Here is an 18,398-nt window from a genome sequence, read left to right as displayed (position 1 = left end):
AACCCTGCCAGCTCCTTCTGCACTGACTCTGTTCCTCTGAATGGCACCCCTGTTATACTGTTTCTTCTGAACCCACTGAATGCAACTCAGACATAGATGGGTAGTCTTACAATGTGACTTAACTGGAAAATGCACTTGTGGGATTTATTCCACACTGCCTAAGGGATCAGACAGGATAATACATCACATTTTTTTCTTCTTTAAAATATTAAAATAAAATTGGGACTAGACTTCAGTCATCCTTCCAGTCATCTGGGAAATGCTTCCTGGGCTATAATATTGGATCTGAATTTCCATCCACAAAGACAGAACAATCTCTGAACATTCATTTCTTCTCACTGGCTATTGTAGAACTTTATTCTAAATACTTTCTCTTGCTTCTTTCAATTCCCCTGAAGTTTTTTACAGTGGGAAGCGAGAACAATTACGTGGCAAAACCTATACTGACAGCTTTTTCCTTTCTGCCTCCTACTGAGCAGTCCTCCCTGTCCTTCCCTCTGGTAGGATCTGTGGCAGGCGTGTCACAGACCTCAGCTCCTGTGTGCTCTGTACGTTTCTATGCCTGTAAACAAGGGCACAGGCTAGACAGCACCAAGGTCACTGGAAACTCGAGGCATTAATGAGTTAAGTGCTGGGCACCTGTTGCTCAGTGGGTAGAACACCGGCTACATACACCAAGGCTGGTGGGTTCGAACCCGGCCCCGGCCAGCTAAGAACAACAATAATAACAGCAAAAAAATAGCCAGGCGTTGTGGCAGGCACCTGCAGGCCTAGCTACTTGGGAGGGTGAGGCAAGAGAATTGCTTAAGCCCAATAGTTTGAGGTTGCTGTGAGCTGTGATGCCGTGGCACTCTAACAAGGGGGACAGCTTGAGACTATGTCACCAAAAAAAAGAAAAAAGTTAAGTGCTAAGAACAGTGAGTGTCTGTAAGCACTCAGGTGTTAGCATGCATTGTTACTTTAGTAAACTCCAGGTGATGTCAGATTGTGAAGTAAGTTTGGAAACTGCTGTTGATCTTGCATGCTCTACCTAGAAGTATAATTTTAGATTTTATAAAAAATGCTAGACATCTCATAAATCAGTCTTTATTCAGTTACCATTAGTTAACGTGAGCCTAGAAAGCCACGTTAAGCAATGATTCCATTCCTGCAGGTCTAATGCTCAGTCAGCAGGGTTGCTCATAGCTGGCAGGCAGGGATTTCTGTCCCAAAGGCTTATGGGGACACACTAGGCAAGACCTTGGCTCTCCTGGGAAACATTCCCTGGGTCCACCCTCAGCTGGCTGAAGGCCCAGCCTGTCCGCTCTCTGCATTATCTTACAGATGTTTATTTTCAAGAGCAGAAGTTGATCATTATAATTTGTTCTCTCAGCCTATGTACCAACTGGGATTATCAGGTAACAAAATAATGGAATCTTTTTGGGTATTTGATTTGCTAACATCTCTATCTGCTCAGTTTGGCTGTTTTATAAATAAAGAATAGACTCCTAAACCCAGTCAGTGTGAGCAACTCAGTTTGAAGGAGACTTGGAGTACTGATACAATGATAAGCAGTTTCCAGAAGTGGCAGTTAAGGAACTTTTACCCTCAAATGAAACATGATGTGAACACAAACAGTGTCCAAGTATGGATTCACACTGAGTGGCTATGACAGGGCTTATCACATGTGAAAATTACCTTCGGAAAGGTATTAATGCCGCCAACCCTAGTGACTGTGTGTTGAGGGGTGGTGGTAAATCTCTGATGACTTCACTAAGATGCTCCCAAAGTATTTTCAGGGTGTCATTTAAAGTAATGATCACTTTGCCTCTGTTTATTAGGAAAACAAAAGACTTAACCTTTGACGAGGGTGTCACAAGTGTTTGTGTTTGACAGAAAAGGAAATTTCTCAAGATAGGCAAGAAAAATTGTCCTTTGCCATGAAAGAATTCGTATATATTTAAAATGTTTGAAATTTAGGGCTTCCGTTGTAATCTGAAAGCCTTATTGTGAAAAACAACCATCAAATACAGGCAATTATTTATTGATTTCTCTGTCCCCTCTTTCTCTGCGGTGCCCCGGCTACCCTCTGTTGTGTACAGGTTTTAGCTGGGAGGCTGGGTGTAGACCCAGGTGGTCAGAGTTCTGGCTCAGTGTGTGCTTTGGGTCACAACAGTAGCTCTTCATAAGTAGAATGTTCTGGGGCCACGTAGAGGGTGTTGCCATTGGGAGGAGAAGGTAAAGGAAATCTTGGGAATTCCCAAGCCTTCATCAATTCACTATATCTTCTCATTTCCTTTTTTTTTTTTTTTTTTTAACTAGGAAAATGAACACTTGAAAAAGTTCCGGGTGACGTGGGAACTGCATAATAAACACCTATTTGAAAATCTGGTCTTTTCAGAGCCACTTCTCCAGAGCAACTTGCCGGCACTGGTATCTCAGATCAGGTACTTGCCCTCCCCCCGGAATGTTGGTGTGGTGGGAAAGCACAGTCCTCCCTCCTGTGATGTGGCGTATGTGTACCTGGGACTGAGAGTCTTGGAGGAAAAACAGCAGGTCTTAGAGAAAAGGACAGTTTGGGCAAAAACCTCAAAACCTGAGGAGTAATACATTAAACTTTGAAATAATGGACCTACATAAATGCTACTAAGATTTAATACAAATTCAGAAGAGCCTGCAGTAGATGCAGCATTACCCTGACAGGACTTATGCTCAGGTGGGCATGCAGGGGAAGAGCTATGAGAGAGAAGGGCCACAGCTGTGGGTCCCCAGGGGCTGTAAGACACAACCTGGCATCTTTCTCAGTCATCTCCTTGATGGCCTACATGTCCCATCTTTGTCTTCTGGTCAAGAATATCCATGTGGCTTCTTCACATTTAAGAGACTGGATTCTGTACTTCTCCAGGGCAGGTGTACAGACAAAGCAACTGAGCTCACTCATGGGCCATTTGCATGGGGTGTAGGAGAGATGTGGGCTGTGTGTGTGTTTGCCCCGCAGTCACTGTGTTCATTAGGAGGCGAGTTCCTCCTGATCTGATGTCACTCAGCAGAATGGTGTTGCCTGCACTGTGTCCTGCATAAGCTGCCCCAAGTCTACAGTGGGTGACTTTGTTCTTGGCTGTTTACATGCACATGACCACGTTGTAGACACATTATTACAGCATCTTTATTTGACCATATTAAAATATAGCTAGACTAGGGCGGCACCCATGGTTCAGTGAGTAGGCCGCCGGCCCCATATACCAAGGGTGACGGGTTCAAACCTGGCCCCAGCCAAACTGCAACAAAAAATAGCCGGGCATTGGTGGCAGGCGCCTGTAGTCCCAGCTACTCGGGAGGCTGAGGCAAGAGAATCGCCTAAGCCCAAGAGCTGGAGGTTGCTGCGATCTGTGATGCAATGGCACTCTACCAAGGGCAACAGAGTGAGACTCTGTCTCTTAAAAAATATATATATATACATATATATATATATACACACACACATACACATACATAGAGCTAGACTAGATTCACAAAGAAGGGGAACCATTTTTAAGTAAATAAATTATTGTTCTAGTTGACTTATATGCCAGTTGCTGTTTTTTTTTGCTCTTGACATTCATGTGTTAACCCAGCCTTTGTTTCTTATATTCCCAAATACTGTTTGAGGGGTCCTGACAATCCCCATTTCACAACCTTTCCTCTCAGGAAAGAGTAACCTCAAAAATAGGTAAAAGGAAATTGAGGAAGGAGACTTCAGAACACAGTGTTGTAGGAGTGGCCGGCTCACCGGGGTGGGGCCTGCTTTGGCTCACAGTTGGTGCCTGATCCTTCCTATACCCCTCTGTCACGGCCTGCTTCCCAGCCATCCTTGGTCTTTTCGGTCCACTGTCTTAAAATGGTCCTTTACATCCCACGGTGGGTGCCCCGGGATTTGAATGTCCTAACAGCAAACCTCATAGAAGGAAACAGGAGAGCTTTCAGTCGTGAGTTTGAAGTGCAGCGTGTGCTTTTGTCCTTACTGGTGACGTTCAGTTCATCAGAAGCACTTTGTATCAGAAGACATGTGCCTTGAGAATGGGATTTTTTTTTTTTTTTCTGAAACAGTCTCACTATGTCACCCTGGGTAGAGTGCCATAGTGTCATCATAGCCTGTAGCAGCATCAAACTCTTGGACTCAAGCGATGCTCTTGCCTCAGCCTCCTGAGTAGCTGGGATTACAGGCGCCTGCCACAGCACCCAGCTAGTTTTCCTGCCTTTAGTAGAGATGGTCTCACTCTTGCTCAGGCTGGTCTCAAACTCCTGAGCTCAAGCAATCCACCCCCGTCATTCTCCCAGAATATGAGGATTACAGGTGTGAGCCACCATGCCTGGCCCATGTTCACAGAATTTACAACCATTACCATTATGTATTTTCAAAACTTTTTCTTCGCCCCTCCTTTTTTTTCCATGTGTATTGAGAGTCTTTCTCAGCAGGTTGCCCTCTACATGTCCCCTTCTCTACATTTTATCTGTTAAAGAATTGGTGTGTTTGCTTTTTTTCCCCCTCTTCCGGGGACGCTGTTTAGAGGCACTCAGAATGGTGCAGCAGTTGATATACCGTCATAGGGTTTCCTACAATACAGTCTCTAACAAAACCAGGCTGTCCCGAACCTCTGGTAACAGAATTGTTTACCTTTATACCAAGAAGGTTGGGAAAGCACCAAAATCTGCATGTGGCATGTGCCCAAGCAGACTTCGAGGGGTTTGCACTGTGAGACCTAAAGTTCTTATGAGGTTGTCTAAAATAAAAAAACATGTCAGCAGGGCCTATGATGGTTCCGTGTGTGCTAAATGTGCTCGTGACAGGATCAAGTGTGCTTTCCTTTCTGAGGAGCAGACAATCGTTGTGAAAGTGTTGAAGGCACAAGCACAGAGTCAGAAAGCTAAATGAGAAAATGAAGTTTTTTTTTTTTTTTTGAGTAATAAAAATTAAGACTGAAAAAAAAAAAAAAGAATTGGTGTGTTTTATCCTCGGTACCTGCTTTAGACCCTGTATGAGCGTGTGCATGGAGTAGTCTGGCAGGCCCTTGGTCCTGTCCTGCCTAAGAATCGCTGGCAGGATCTCGAGGCTGGAGCAGAGTCTACTCAAGTCTCTGTTCATGCAGGAGGCTTGCTGCACGCGCTTGCCTGTTACTAGGGACCTTAGTAGCTCTTGCCTGATTGGTCTCCATTTTAAATATATGATATTAATTAGGCTCGGAAGAAAACTTACTCAAACTGATGTTACTTCTTTCTCTTTTTCAATAATAATATTATGTCACATACACACTGGTAGCATTATAGTGGGAATATTTCCATGGCACTGTCTTGTATTTGAAACTGATATTTAGATAGAAACGTGTTCACTGAACCACTGAGTTTGTTCAGCCGTGGGGTGTTCCCCGCGCCTCTCTGATTCCAGCACAGCTTTGCTCGCACATAGGCTCTGTGCCTACAGGTGCTTCTCCAGCTCTTCCACCACAGGTAGCTCCAGGACCTCCTCCCCTCCACTGGCTTTGTTCTTTCTTAGCTCAAAATTATCTGTATTCTGTAACTTGGAAGAGAGAAGTTTGTACTTCTGGGAGCAATGGGGATGGGGAGCACAGGATGCAGTGTAGCACTGGTGTTCCTAGTCTTCCTGCTTTCCAGGTGGTACAGGGGTGTGGGATGGGATGACATAGAAATTGGATTCTGGGCCCGGCACGGTAGCTCATGCCTCTAATCCTAGCACTCTTGGAGTCTGAAGCAAGTGGATTTGCCTGAGCTTCTGAGTTTCAGACAGCCTGAGCCAGAGCGAGACCTCATCTCTTAAAAAAAAAAGGTAGCTGGGCGTTGTGGCGGGTGCCTATAGTCCCAGCTACTTGGGAGACTGAGGCAAGAGACTCACTTAAGCCCAAGAGTGAGGTTGCTATGAGCTGTGACACCACAGCACTTTACCGAGGGTGAAAAAATAAAACTCTGTCTAAAAAAAAAAAAAAAAAATCTTCAAACTAAAGAAATTGGCTTTTGCTTGAGGAATGGAAGTCAGTCGTGTGAAGACCAGGGCCAGCAGAAGGGGAGAAAAGCCACATCCTTGGCTGTCGCATGGTAAGCACAAGACTGTTTTCTTCAGGGCCTGGAGGCTCGCCCTTAGCCTCACCTATAGCCTCACTGGAATCTGTGTCTTGAGTCTTGTTTCCCGAGAGGCAGAAACTACCTTAGAAGAGCAGCTGTAGCAGTCAGCACGTGCCCAGTGCATTTCCTTCCTTCTCTGGACTACCTCACACCTCTGCTCCTTGTGCCCTCGTGTGTGGGCAGCTTCGGCTTCAGCAAGCAGGGCCATGCCCGCCAGCTCCCCTGTCCACGCCTCCGTGTATTTCCTGTGAAGTTGGAGATGGTGGGAGAAGAGGCAGCTGTTCCTGCCCAGGTCCACCCTGGAAGGACAATAGGGTATAAAGAGAGTACATGAAAGTGTTTCTTCAAGTAATTGGATTTTATGTTTTACTATATCTGAAAAGTAGGCATAAATTTTATTTCTGATCAGGGGATTTTCTTGCTGTGGGGTAGTGTGTTTCAGCAAGGTGAGCCTGTTTCCAGCCCACATTTAACAGTCACCGGGCCATGATCCAGAGCAGAGCTGGCTTGTCACTACTGTTTCTGAGGAGCTGTTACTTCTGAGTATCCTCTTCACACCCAGAATCTCTTCTGGGTGCCCCACATGTGTGATTTTTAATCCCTCCCAGCACCCTGCTGCAGGTGTATAGTGTCCCCATTTCCCTGGGGACCTGAGCTGACACAACACCACGACAGCAGCAGGAGCGCTTTGCCTGTGTCTGGTTCAGAGCCTTTGGCACTATACTGTGTGATGAGACCTCCCCTCTCATAGGCTAGGGACCACCACACATGACACATGCAGTGAGGATACCTACAGCACCCTGTTGCAGCGGTACCAGCGCTCAGAGGAGGAGCTGCGAGGCGTTGCCGAGGAGTGGCTGGAGTGCCAGAAGAGAATTGACGCCTATGTGGATGAGCAGGTGCGTCTCCCTTTGGGAGCCAGTGCAGTGCACGCCTTCTGGGGACGCCGCTCTGAAGGCAGCGTGCCACTGTGCTGCTGTGGGTTCCTGGCAGAGGCCCAGTGCATGCGGGTCGACTCTGTGTCAGTGGCTGATTTTCCAGAGGGGACAGGAAAACTGTGCTGTACTGGCAGCTTCTGCCCAGCTGTGCTGAGGGTTGTGGTGGCAGCAGGTGGCCAGTCCACCTCAGCCTGGGTGCACCACTGTGACTTGCACAGGCTGCTCTCCAGGCTCTCTGTCCCCATGTGGTTGTTTTGTAATTCCAAGACCACTTACTGAGCACTGTGCCATTCAGGGCCCATTCTCTCTGTGTACCCAACTGTCTAGAAAGGGAGTGCAGACATGCACAAGGTGGCCGGTGGCTCACAGCATGGAGGGAACAGATGGAAGGTGCACCTGTTGGAAATGGGCCTGAAGCAAAGGTGCACCGGGGACCCAGTGCCCATCAGAGCAGGTCTTGGAGGCAGCGCCCTGGTCCCCACCCTGCCCACCTGCCTGCTTCACACCTATCGGAGGGCCAGGCAAGGTCATGCTCCATCCTATCCTTCTCCCACCTCTCCTAGCACCAACAGAGAGCGCTGACAAAGGCACAGCAGGGTCCGTGTGGCACCAGCACACATCTTAAGCCAGAGCCCAGGTTCTATTTCCCTAAAAATAATCTCAAAAATATAATACAAAATTCTATCATTTATCCTTTCTTACTCCATATACCACCATTACCTTTAAAAGAAGGCCAGCAGCCTTGCCTGGCCCTGTCTCTATAGTGTTGTGCTACATGCCTTTAGGTGCAGCTGTTTGGGAAGCTGAGGCAGGAAGATTCTTTTAGGGCTCAGTTGGAAGCTGTGGTGAGTTGTGGCAATGCCACTGCACTGCAGCCTGTGTAACAGAATGAGACCCTATCTCTTCAAGGAAAAGAAAGAAGGAAAGAAATAAAAGTACTTGTGATGCTTGTTAGTGAGATGAGTACAGTGGTGAAGTAGAAACCGTTCAGATGTTTGCAGTGTTGTGTCTTTGGTTTGCAGATGATGTTTCTCATATGTCATTTTAAAAAATATCTTGTGTAGTTGTTGCTGCTGAGGTGTTAGGGGTTTTATTTTTTTATGTCCCCTTACTAGATGGCAATGAAAACCAAACAGCGCATATTAACAGAAGACTGGGAGCTTTTTAAACAAAGAAGATTCATGGAAGAGCAGGTAAGCTCATCACAGGGGCGTGTGAAGCAAAGAGGTCCTTCGATACAGAGCAGGTGGCTCCTGCACACGGCAGCACTCTGCTAGGACGACATTGGAGGACTACACGCCAGGTCTGCCTGTGTTAAAACACTGCACTAGACAATGTTTTAACCTCAAGATAAGCTGATTTTCTCTACCTGTTCACTTCCGTACACTCTTCAAGGACAGCACATGCTTATTGCGTGACCTCTCTAGCCCACAGGGTCCCTGGGTACTTGGAGACGAGATTTCCAAGTCCCCACGATCCCCGGCGAGGCAGGTGGTGCTACTTCCAGGTTACACACAAGAAGCGTGTGAAGTGAGGACTGTTGCTTTGTGTCACAGAGCTGGGATTAGGGCCCAACCTCTGTGGACAGAGGCTCAGACCTCCAGCAGTGTTGGCATCGGCCTTCAGCGTGGCTGCGGCACCTCCGCCCCCTCCTCTTCCCGGTACGCCCCCTCCAGGCAGGCTCGCCCTCTCCCCCTCTGCTGGTGACCTTCCCGTGGTTGGTCTCAAGGCACTCAGCTTCATTTAGAAACTTGCGCCCGTTGATCTCCTGTCCACCTGTGGCACCGTACCTTTTCCTGCCTCTCTGATGTGCTCTCAGTCTCCTTTGCAGGCTCCGCCCTTGGCTTTTCTTTAAGTATATGTGGTGGCCTTGCTTTGGCCTGGCAGCTGCCTCCACATTTCAGCTTCTGTGGTCTCCTCCAGGTGCCACAGGTACATAGGTGGCACCATATTTTAGCTCATTGCTTGCCCCTGTTCCGCATGTGTCCTGTCCTGTTGAGTGGCCCCTGATGCTACCTGTTCCATTGCCACAGTTGGTCCAGAGTTCCTTCTCCTTGGGAATCCAGATGCTCACCTCATTGACTAGAAGTTTAGGTGTCACTTCCCTGCTAGCACCCACATTCACCCCTTCTCCTCCATGCACACCTCTTGTCCCTATAGCTCTGTTCCTGGTGTACAGGAATTACCAAGCACATGGCAGACACAAGGTGGGTGTCTCTTGGGAGGGTGCCTTACAGTTGTATTTGCCAAAGACGAGCATTTGGGGACTCCTGGTACCGAGCCTTTTGTCAGCCCCTGGCTGATGCAGGCTCCAGGTCTGCTGTCCCTGGTTCTGTCATACTTGAAGCTCTCCCCATCAGTTCCTAGATAAGCATGAACCACGTTACCATAATTACTGAGAAATATGAACCACATAATGGCGAGAGTATCTTGCAAATTTAAGGTATTATTTTATCATTTTCTCTAGTTATCTAATAAGAAAGCAGTGACTGGTGAGAATAACTTTACAGACAGCATGAGGCACATGCTGTCCTCCCGGCTGACTGTGCCTGACTGCCCCAACTGCAACTACAGAAGGAGGTGAGCCTGGGGGAGGGTGTGGTGGCCACAAGTCTGTGGGGCCTTCTGTGAACCAAGCAGAGGTCCAGCCAGACCTCTGGAGAGCACGAGCTGATCACTCTGTTGGCCGTCCTGGTAACTGTCCTTAATGCCCCATCAGATGTGCTTGTGATGACTGCAGCCTTTCACACATCCTCACTTGTGGGATCATGGATCCTCCTGTCACTGATGATGTCCACACTCACCAGCTGCCACTCCAGGCAGACTCTGCTCCCGACTACCTCCCAGAGATGCGCCCACCGAGCGTGTCATCCGCAAGCTCAGGCTCAGCTTCCAGCTCGCCCATCACAGTTCAGCAGCACCCCAGGCTCATCCGAACAGACAGTGGCTCTGCACCAGCTTTGTAAGTTGTGACTTTGTAATACAGTTTCAGAAATTTAAGTAGCCCAGTAATGAGAAATAGACAGTAACATCTAAAGAATTTATGAATGCCAGTATCGTGCTTTTCCTAAAAAAAGACCTGGCTCGGTGCCCGTAGCTCAGTGGTTAGGGCACCAGCCACATATACCAGGGCTGACAGGTTCGAACCCGGCCCAGGCCTGCCAAACAACAATGGCAACTACAAAAAAATACCTGGGCATTGTGGCAGGAGCCTGTAGTCCCAGATAACTTGGGAGTCTGAGGCAAGAGAATCGCTTAAGCCCAAGAGTTGGAGGTTGCTGTGAGCTGTTGACGCCACGGCACTCTACCCCTGGCGACAGCTTGAGACTCTCTTCGGGGGAAAAAAAAAAAGACCTCTAGCATTTTTTAAGCAGCTTTTAAAAATGAAATCATAAATTCAAACTTTAACAGTTTCATCACCTAAAAAAAATACGATAAATTATTAGATGCCCAACCATGTACAGTGGCTCACACCTGTAGTCCCAGCACTTTGGGAGGCTGAGGCAGGAGAATCACTTGAGGCCAGCAGTTTGAGACCAGCCTTACTGTTGACCAGTAAGACCCCATCTCAACAACAAATAAGTAAACCTAGCCAACTGTGGGGGTGCATGCTGTTAGTCCCACCTACTCAGGAGGCTGACGCAGGAGCCTGGGAGTGTGAGGCTGCAGTGAGCTATGATTGCTCCCCTGCACTCCTGCCTGGGTTATAGATTGAGACCTTGTCTCGAAAAAAAAAAACTCATATATTAAATGCCAGTAAAGAAGCGTGTTGGTATGCTGGGCAGTGTCTTATTATGGGTTCGCGTCTCCTCATTTTCCTGGAGGGTGGCAGCCTGCTATCTGTGCTGCCTCACTGTCAGCTTAGTGATTAAGCTTGCTCCATGTCTTGCTGAGAACTCACAGGATTACTTTAGCAAGCAGCTGAAAGTTTCTGTTTTCCATGTGCTTGCATGATTAGAAGTACATTTTGGGGCGGCGCCTGTGGCTCAGTGAGCAGGGCGCCAGCCCCATATACCAAAGGTGGCGGGTTCAAACCCAGCCCCGGCCAAACTGCAACAAAAAAATAGCCGGGCGTTGTGGCAGGCGCCTGTAGTCCCAACTACTCGGGAGACTGAGGCAGGAGAATCGCTGAAGCCCAGGAGTTGGAGGTTGCTGTGAGCTGTGTGACACCACAGCACTCTACCGAGGGCGATAAAGTGAAACTCTGTTTCTACCAAAAAAAAAAAAAAAAAGAAGTACATTTTGTATTAGGAAGATGGCTGAACAGCCATCATCAATTCCTGTGATAGGTGGTTGGTCTCTGATTTCCTCAGAGTTGTGACTGTGTTACTTGTGGAAGTGTTAGTTACCTGATAATTTCTGGAAGGGTTTGCACATGGATACATGTAGTTACTCTTGTAAACATAGGTTTGTATTGGTGAGGCAAATGGTTGAGTTATTGCATTTTAGAACCTCAGTTTCCTCATCTGCACATCGTGGCCATGGTGAAACCTCAGGAGCAGGTGTGAGTGCTAACTGAGGGAGCACGTTCCATCACCTCAGCTGCTGTGGGCCTTGGGAGACCTGAGCACCCTTTGCCTGCTGAGTGCTCTTGGAGCTTCCCTCTTGCAAGCTCCAGATTGTACCACCTTGTAGCAGGTTGAATCTTGCTTTCTTGAAAATGGAAAAGACATTGTAGTTTGGTAGTCCTGGACACTCCCTCCTAAAAAGGTAACATCCAGTTCTTAGGATGGTTACTTTCCAGATGTCATTGTGCACTCAGGCTAAAGACAGACACAGTGGCATGTTTTCATGGACTCTGGACCATCCGCAGAACTATGAGGTCTGTGTAAAAAGATTACACAGTTCAGTGTGCATGAGTGAGACCTCACAAAGTAGGGTCTCACTTTGTCACCCAGGCAGGAATGTAGTGGTGCTATCATAGTTCACTGCAGCCTTAAACTCAAGCCATTCTCTTGCCTCAGCCTCCTGAACAGTTGGAACAACATGTGTACACCACCATACCAGCTAATTAATTTTTGTAGAGATGGGGGTCTTGCTATGTTGACAAGGCTGGTCTCAGACCCTTGGCCTCCAGTGATCCTCTTGCCTGAGGCAAGCCTCATAGTGCTTGGGTTATAGGTGTGAACCACTGCACCTGTCTTGGCAGCTCTCTGTATACTCCAGAGAATCAAACGTTTAGGTGAAAGCCCTGATACCTGTTAAAGTTTTTTTTAGTAAATATTCCATTTACCTATTGCTTAGAGGTCTAGTAAAACTGATATTTAATTAATATTATGACCGACTAGACCCTGACTGGCCTTGTAGCCAAAAAAAAAAAATATTTTGTCTTATAAGTGTCTTAAAGTTTTGTTCACCTGGCTATTTCTGAAATTTCGATGGTTAGAAAAGCAAATATTGATGACCTGAGGTGGGCATCTTACCACTTTAATTTTAGTCAAAAATTTTATGTGCTTGAGAGTAACAGAGGGGCTAACACAAAGCTTTGGGTCAAGTGGATTTATAGTATCAATTAGTCTGACTAAATTTTTGTGGTTTCCTTGACATTTCTTCTTGTAGAAGGTTTTGTCACTCTACCAAACAGTGCAAATATTTGTCTTCCAGGCGTTTGTCCCTGCAAAGAGCCGTTTAGCAGTGTGTGTGATGCCTACCCTTATATTGTTGTAAACAAAGACAGTGGCGTGTAAAGGGAATGTCTGTGCTTAGGGTTGGTTCCTTGGCTGCCCCTGCTCACCTCCACCTTGTGGTGACCCTCTTTGCTTATCTCAGCTGCAGTGACGATGATGATGTGGCACCTTTGTCAGCTAAATTTGCTGACATTTACCCGCTGAGTAGCTATGATGATGCTGAGGTGGCGGCCAGCATGAACGGGATCCACGGCGAGGCACACAGCGGTGGGGAAGGTGCGGCCCTGAAGGAGGAGGTATGTAGCAGTGACAGTAGGCGGCACGGGACAGTCTGACATTGTGATTCTTTGGGTTCTTGTTTTGAAAAGTGGAAGTTACACCAGGCTATCTTTGAAGTCCCCACAGGTGAGCAGCACCAGCAGTAGCTCTTCAGAAGCTGACGATGAAGATGCAGATGGGGAAAGTAGCGGGGAGCCCCCAGGAGCCCTACATGAAGATGGGGCCCCAGGAAGCAGGAGCTCCAAGGAGGAGGGGAGTAAGGTGGACAGTCCTCCCACATCTCATCCGACACAGCAGGTGGGATTTTATGCTTTCAGAGTTTCTATTTTGTCAAGGGTCCCTTTATAACATGAGCATTACTGAGTACAAGGTTGTTCTGTTCCCAGTGATTTCTGAAGGTTAGAAATAGGGAGAATCAAGGCATTCTTACGGACAACCACAACCCCATTTAAATCTTATTTCTTCTTCTTTTTTTTTTTTTGAGACAGAGTCTCATTATATGTTACCCTTGGTAGAATGCCCTGGCATCATAGCTCACAGCAGCCTCCAACTCTTGGGCCCAAGTGATTCTCTTGCCTCAGTCTCCCAAGTAGCTGGGACTACAGACGCCCACCACAACGCCCAGCTATTTTAGCGACAGGGTCTCACTCTTGTTAAGGCTGGTCTCAAACCTATGAGCTCAGGCAATCCACCTGCCTCGGCCTCCCAGAGTGCTAGAATTACAGGCGTGAGCCACCTTGCCCAGCCAGTCTTATTCCTTTTGACTGAATTCAACTGTCAGTCTTAATTTTGTGACACCTCATAGTAGCTCCACATGTTTAGGTGACATGGAGTTTTCTTGTCTGTATAGAAGCAAAGAGAGAGTTTAAAATATAATGGAATGTTAAAATTTTAAAAGAAGTTTTTTTTTGTAAGTGGACTTTTTAATTGGTTTAATATCTATATTTCTGTTAACTGAAGTTGAGGTTGCCTTATTAGATCATTAGTTTGTTTGTTTTTTTAAAAGACTCAGAGTTTTATAACAAACACTTGCTCAGTAAGCAGTTTTGAAATGAAAGAGAGAACAAGTGAAGGTCAGGGCACTTGGCTAATTGATTCATTTTAATAGGTGACACAGCAGTAAGGGTGACATTGAAAGATGTGCACCAAAAGGCCTTGCTCCACCCCCTTCCTCAGCATCCATGCATCCCCAGTCCCTAGTCCCAATAATTAGTCTTATTCAATTTAAATGCAGTAAAATATTTATTTTTTTATTTTATGAAAATTGATGACACTAATACACATGATTCTGTGCCTTGCTTTTTCACTTAGCAGTGTATCTGTCTACACAGAGTGTACTGCCAGCCTGCCTTCTTGTATCAGATCCATTATGTAGACATACCGAGGTTTTGTTTTTTCTTTTCAGTCCCATGTTGATGAGTACTTCTGTTAATCCCCCCACCCTAGTCTGGGGGCCATTATAAACTGTTCAGTGTGTACATCTGGCATTCTGAACAGAGCTGATAGATCCCCAGCTTGGTCACCAGCAGTGGGTTTCCTGGGTCAGAGTTCCTGGGAGTGGGGTTGGATTATGCCACGAAGGCCTGCCTTAGACCCCAGAAGAGAGTGGTGTCACAGGTTAGTAGATAAGAAGTGGAACCCCCTGTGTTTCCAGTTCTCATTTCACTTTTTAATGTGTAGAATTGAGCATCCTTTCACATATTTCAGGGCTGTTTATTTCCTTTTTTATCTTATTATTGGGTCATAAGAGTTCTTTATATATTAGATATAAGTCCTTTATTAAAAATACATGATTTGTTATATGTTCTCACAGTCTCCAGCCTATCTGTTTTTTATTGGTGTCTCTTAAAAAGCAAAGATTTTTAATTTTGATGCATTTCTGTTTTCCAATTTTTTTCTTTTATTAATCATGCTTTTGATGTCCCATCCAAGAAAACTCAGCCTGCCACAGAACTATTTTCCTTGAGAAGATTTATAATTTCATTTCTTACTCAAGTTTTGTGGTTCATTTGACTTACTGTCTGCTTACAGTGTGAGGTCAGGGTATAAATTCGCCTTTCTGCACATGTGATCATCTCTTTGTCTCAGTACTTAATTGTTTGTCAAAAGAAAACCCTCCTTTCCCTGTTGAACTGGCTTGACCATTTGTTGAAAGTCAGTGGAGTATAAACGCAAGGGTTTGTGTCTGGCCTGTCCATTCTGTTCATTTGATCTCTGTCCTTACCCCCCTAGCAACTTGACTGTTGCTTGTGGTCAGTTTGGAAATTGGGGTCTGCCCTCCAGCTTGGTGGACCTTTTCCAAAATTATTTAGGCTGTTGAAAATCTTTTGCATTCCCATATCAATTTTAGGGTCAACTTGTCAGCTTCTACCAAAAAGCCTGTTTGGATTCCAAAGAGGATTTCATTGAATTCCTGAATATATTTTAGAGTTCACCAGTGAAATCCTCTAGACATTATCTTTGCTTTATGGGAATAATACAGATAAGTTTGGAGAGAATATAGTCCTCACAGAATTGAATCTTTCATTCTAAACATTATGTATCTTTCCATTTATTTAAATTATCTTTCATTTCTCTCAGCAGATTTTAAAAATCTCCAGTCTGTGGGTCTTAAACATATTTCTTAAATTTATTCTAAAGTATTAGATGATCTTTGATCCTGTAATACTGGCAGTCCCCAGGTTGTGAATGAGTAGGCTCTGTAGGTTTGCTCTTAAGTTGAATTTGTGTCCAAGTTGGAACAGGTACATTTACCTATTACCTATAGTAGCCCTTCTTCATAAGTGTGAATCCTACATCAGGGGACCTTTGTAAGGTGGGGACTACCTGTAAATGGTATTTTCTGATTTTGATTTCCAATTGAATTTGGCAATATGAAGAAACATAGTGGTTATGTAATGATCTTGTATTCAAGTAGCTTTGCTAAATTCATTTACTAATTTTAGTAGGATTGGGGTTTCTTTCTTCTTTAGTTTTTTTTCTTCTCATATTGAGACAGTAGTCTTGCTTTCTCACTCAGGCTGGAGAGCGGTGGTGTCATCACAGCTCACTGCAGCCTCAAACTCCTGGGCTCAAGGAATCCTCTGCTCCAGCCTCCTGAGTATCTAAGAGTACAGGCATGCACTGACACACCTGGCTGATTTTTCTTTTTTTGTAGAGAGGGAGGTCTTGCTCTTGCTCAGGCTGGCTGGTCTGAAACTCCTGGTCTTAAGCAGTCTTCCTGCCTTGACCTCCTACCTTCCAGAGTGGTAGGATTATAGGCATTGCTACCATACACAGACTGTGTATTTTTCATTCACCTCTTTTCTTCTCTGTTCTTCGGCTAGATACCATATTTTGTATCATATACTCTCATGTATAATGTACGCCCACACTTTTGGCCCAAGTTTTGGGGGGTATTTTTTTTTTTGGTTTGTTTTTTTTTGAGACAGAGTCTTACTTTATTGCCCTCAGTAGAGTGCTATGATATCACAGCTCACAGCAACCTCAAACTCTTAGGCTCAAACAATTCTCTTCTCTCAGCTTCCCCAGTAGCTGGGACTACAGGTGCCCACCACAACGCCCAGCTACTTTTAGACACGGGGTCTCACTCTTGCTCAGACTGGTCTCAAACCTGTGAGCTTAGGCGATCCACCTGCGTCAGCCTCACCAGAGTGCTAGGATTACAGGTGTGAGCCACTGCTCCCGGCCTCCACAACCACTTTCTTATACACACTGTTGTACAAACTTAGGATCAGATCAAAAACCTGGGCAATGGATGCTTTCTTGATTCTGCCTATAGGTATTAAATCATTACCAGCTGACTACATCCAGGATGTCCACTATTTTTTCATTAGGGCCTCAAAGGGCTGGTTTACTGATACATCAAGAGGCTGCAGTTGGCTGGTTGGCCCACCAGGTATCACAGCAAGTTGGGTTTCAAGTCTGCTGTGATTATTTTTGGTGTTTGTGTAACATGGGCTTTGAAATGATCAAAAACAAGCAAAGCTGGTCTTTTAAGTAATCCTCCAGGCATTCATGACCAAGCTTTGTTAAACCAGATTTTGGTGCCTTCTTCATTCATCTCTCCTTTTTCTTTTGGTAGAGACAGTCTCTCACTGTACCGCCCTCCGTAGAGTGCCGTGGCGTCACACGGCTCACAGCAACCTCTAACTCTTGGGCTTACACGATTCTCTTGCCTCAGCCTCCCAAGCAGCTGGGACTACAGGCGCCTGCCACAACGCCCGGCTATTTTTTTGTTGCAGTTTGGCCGGGGCTGGGTTTGAACCCGCCACCCTCGGCATATGGGGCCGGCGCCCTACTCACTGAGCCACAGGCGCCGCCCATCTCTCCTTTTTCATGCATGTGGACAATAACTCCACCTGAAATCTTTCTTTCTATTTTTTTTTTTTTTTTTGGAGACAGAGCCTCAAGCTGTTGCCCTGGATAGAGTACTGTGGCATCATAGCTCACAGCAACCTCCAACTCCTGGGCTCAAGTGATTCTCCTGCCTCAGCCTCCCAGGTAGCTGAGACTACAGGCACCCGCCACAACGCCAGGCTGTTTTTTGGTTGCAGCCATCATTGTTTGGCGGGCCCAGGCTGGATTCGAATCCGCCAGGTCAGGTGTATGTGGCTGGCGCCTTAGCCACTTGAGCCATAGGCACCAAGCCTCACCTGAAATCTATCTTTCAAAAACATTTTTCTTTTCTCTTTTTTCTTTTTGAGATACAGTGTCAAATACAGTAAAGATAATCGTAGGTGGTAGCTTTTGTTCCATCTGCATAATAGGCTAGAACAATAGGGAAATGTGTTTTCTCGTGTCCACTAGTTGTAACAGCCCCAATTTTTGCTCCTCTGACATCCACAGTTCTGTTGGGTAGTGCATTCCACATGAGTGCAACCTTATTTATACGGGTGATTTAAGACACCTTAAAGTTACAAGTTTTTCAAAGATTGATAACATAAGAATGAAATTCTAAAACTTGATTCTCATAGGCTGCTCGAAGTTTGGGGGCAAGTTTTGTTTCTGTCCTCATACCTAAACCTTCTCCATAAAATTAAAGCAGCACGTAGGTGTCCCCGAAAAATCATCAGTGTTTTTTCTCAGACAGTCCTTTTACCCTTTTCTTGTATCATCTTCATAGAAAGAGAGATCCCAGTTTGATGCTGCTCCAGAATCCAGGTCTTCACTTCCTGTGCCACCTCTGGACACTTTGGAGGTTTCCCTCCACTCCCTTTTTCTGTCTTGGCAACTAAAGAAGCTTCTTTCCTGCTGCCCCACAGTCTATGACACCCTCTGTGAGGGGTGCACACTGCCTCTTGGCAGCTCTGTTGCTGAGCTTTTTACCATATTTAATAACCATTAGGCTAAAGCCTGCAGTGTACAAAAACTATTTCTGCATTTTCCAGTAATTTTTTTGTGTGTGTGACTTCTGGGATGATTTTGCTACTTTTAAAAAAAATTTGTTTTTTTATTGTTG

The 18,398-nt window shown here is 45.8% G+C and overlaps 2 protein-coding genes across 12 annotated transcripts in view; both read left to right on the top strand.

The window, feature by feature from the left end:
- FAM193A (family with sequence similarity 193 member A) overlaps positions 1-18,398 on the top strand; it is a 123,766-nt gene that overhangs the window by 49,280 nt on the left and 56,088 nt on the right. For all 11 annotated transcript variants that reach the window (XR_008377226.1, XM_053577944.1, XM_053577937.1 and 8 more), the window contains 7 exons: positions 2,302-2,426; positions 6,845-6,992; positions 8,147-8,224; positions 9,499-9,611; positions 9,751-9,993; positions 12,801-12,954; positions 13,055-13,234. Coding sequence is in view for 10 of the 11 variants with exons in the window: in XM_053577944.1 (XP_053433919.1) it covers positions 2,302-2,426; positions 6,845-6,992; positions 8,147-8,224; positions 9,499-9,611; positions 9,751-9,993; positions 12,801-12,954; positions 13,055-13,234 (1,041 nt within the window). In the remaining variant the exon portion in view is untranslated. The remainder of the gene's footprint in view (positions 1-2,301; positions 2,427-6,844; positions 6,993-8,146; positions 8,225-9,498; positions 9,612-9,750; positions 9,994-12,800; positions 12,955-13,054; positions 13,235-18,398) is intronic.
- Positions 2,434-6,828, top strand: LOC128576034 (60S ribosomal protein L34-like). Its single transcript, XM_053577983.1, has one exon. It carries the CDS (start codon positions 4,325-4,327, stop codon positions 4,889-4,891), a length of 567 nt encoding a protein of 188 aa, XP_053433958.1. The 5' UTR covers positions 2,434-4,324; the 3' UTR covers positions 4,892-6,828.

This window comes from Nycticebus coucang, chromosome 23 (assembly GCF_027406575.1).
Source record: "Nycticebus coucang isolate mNycCou1 chromosome 23, mNycCou1.pri, whole genome shotgun sequence".
Lineage (NCBI taxonomy): Eukaryota > Metazoa > Chordata > Mammalia > Primates > Lorisidae > Nycticebus > Nycticebus coucang.
This window is presented reverse-complemented; position numbering and strand designations above follow the sequence as displayed.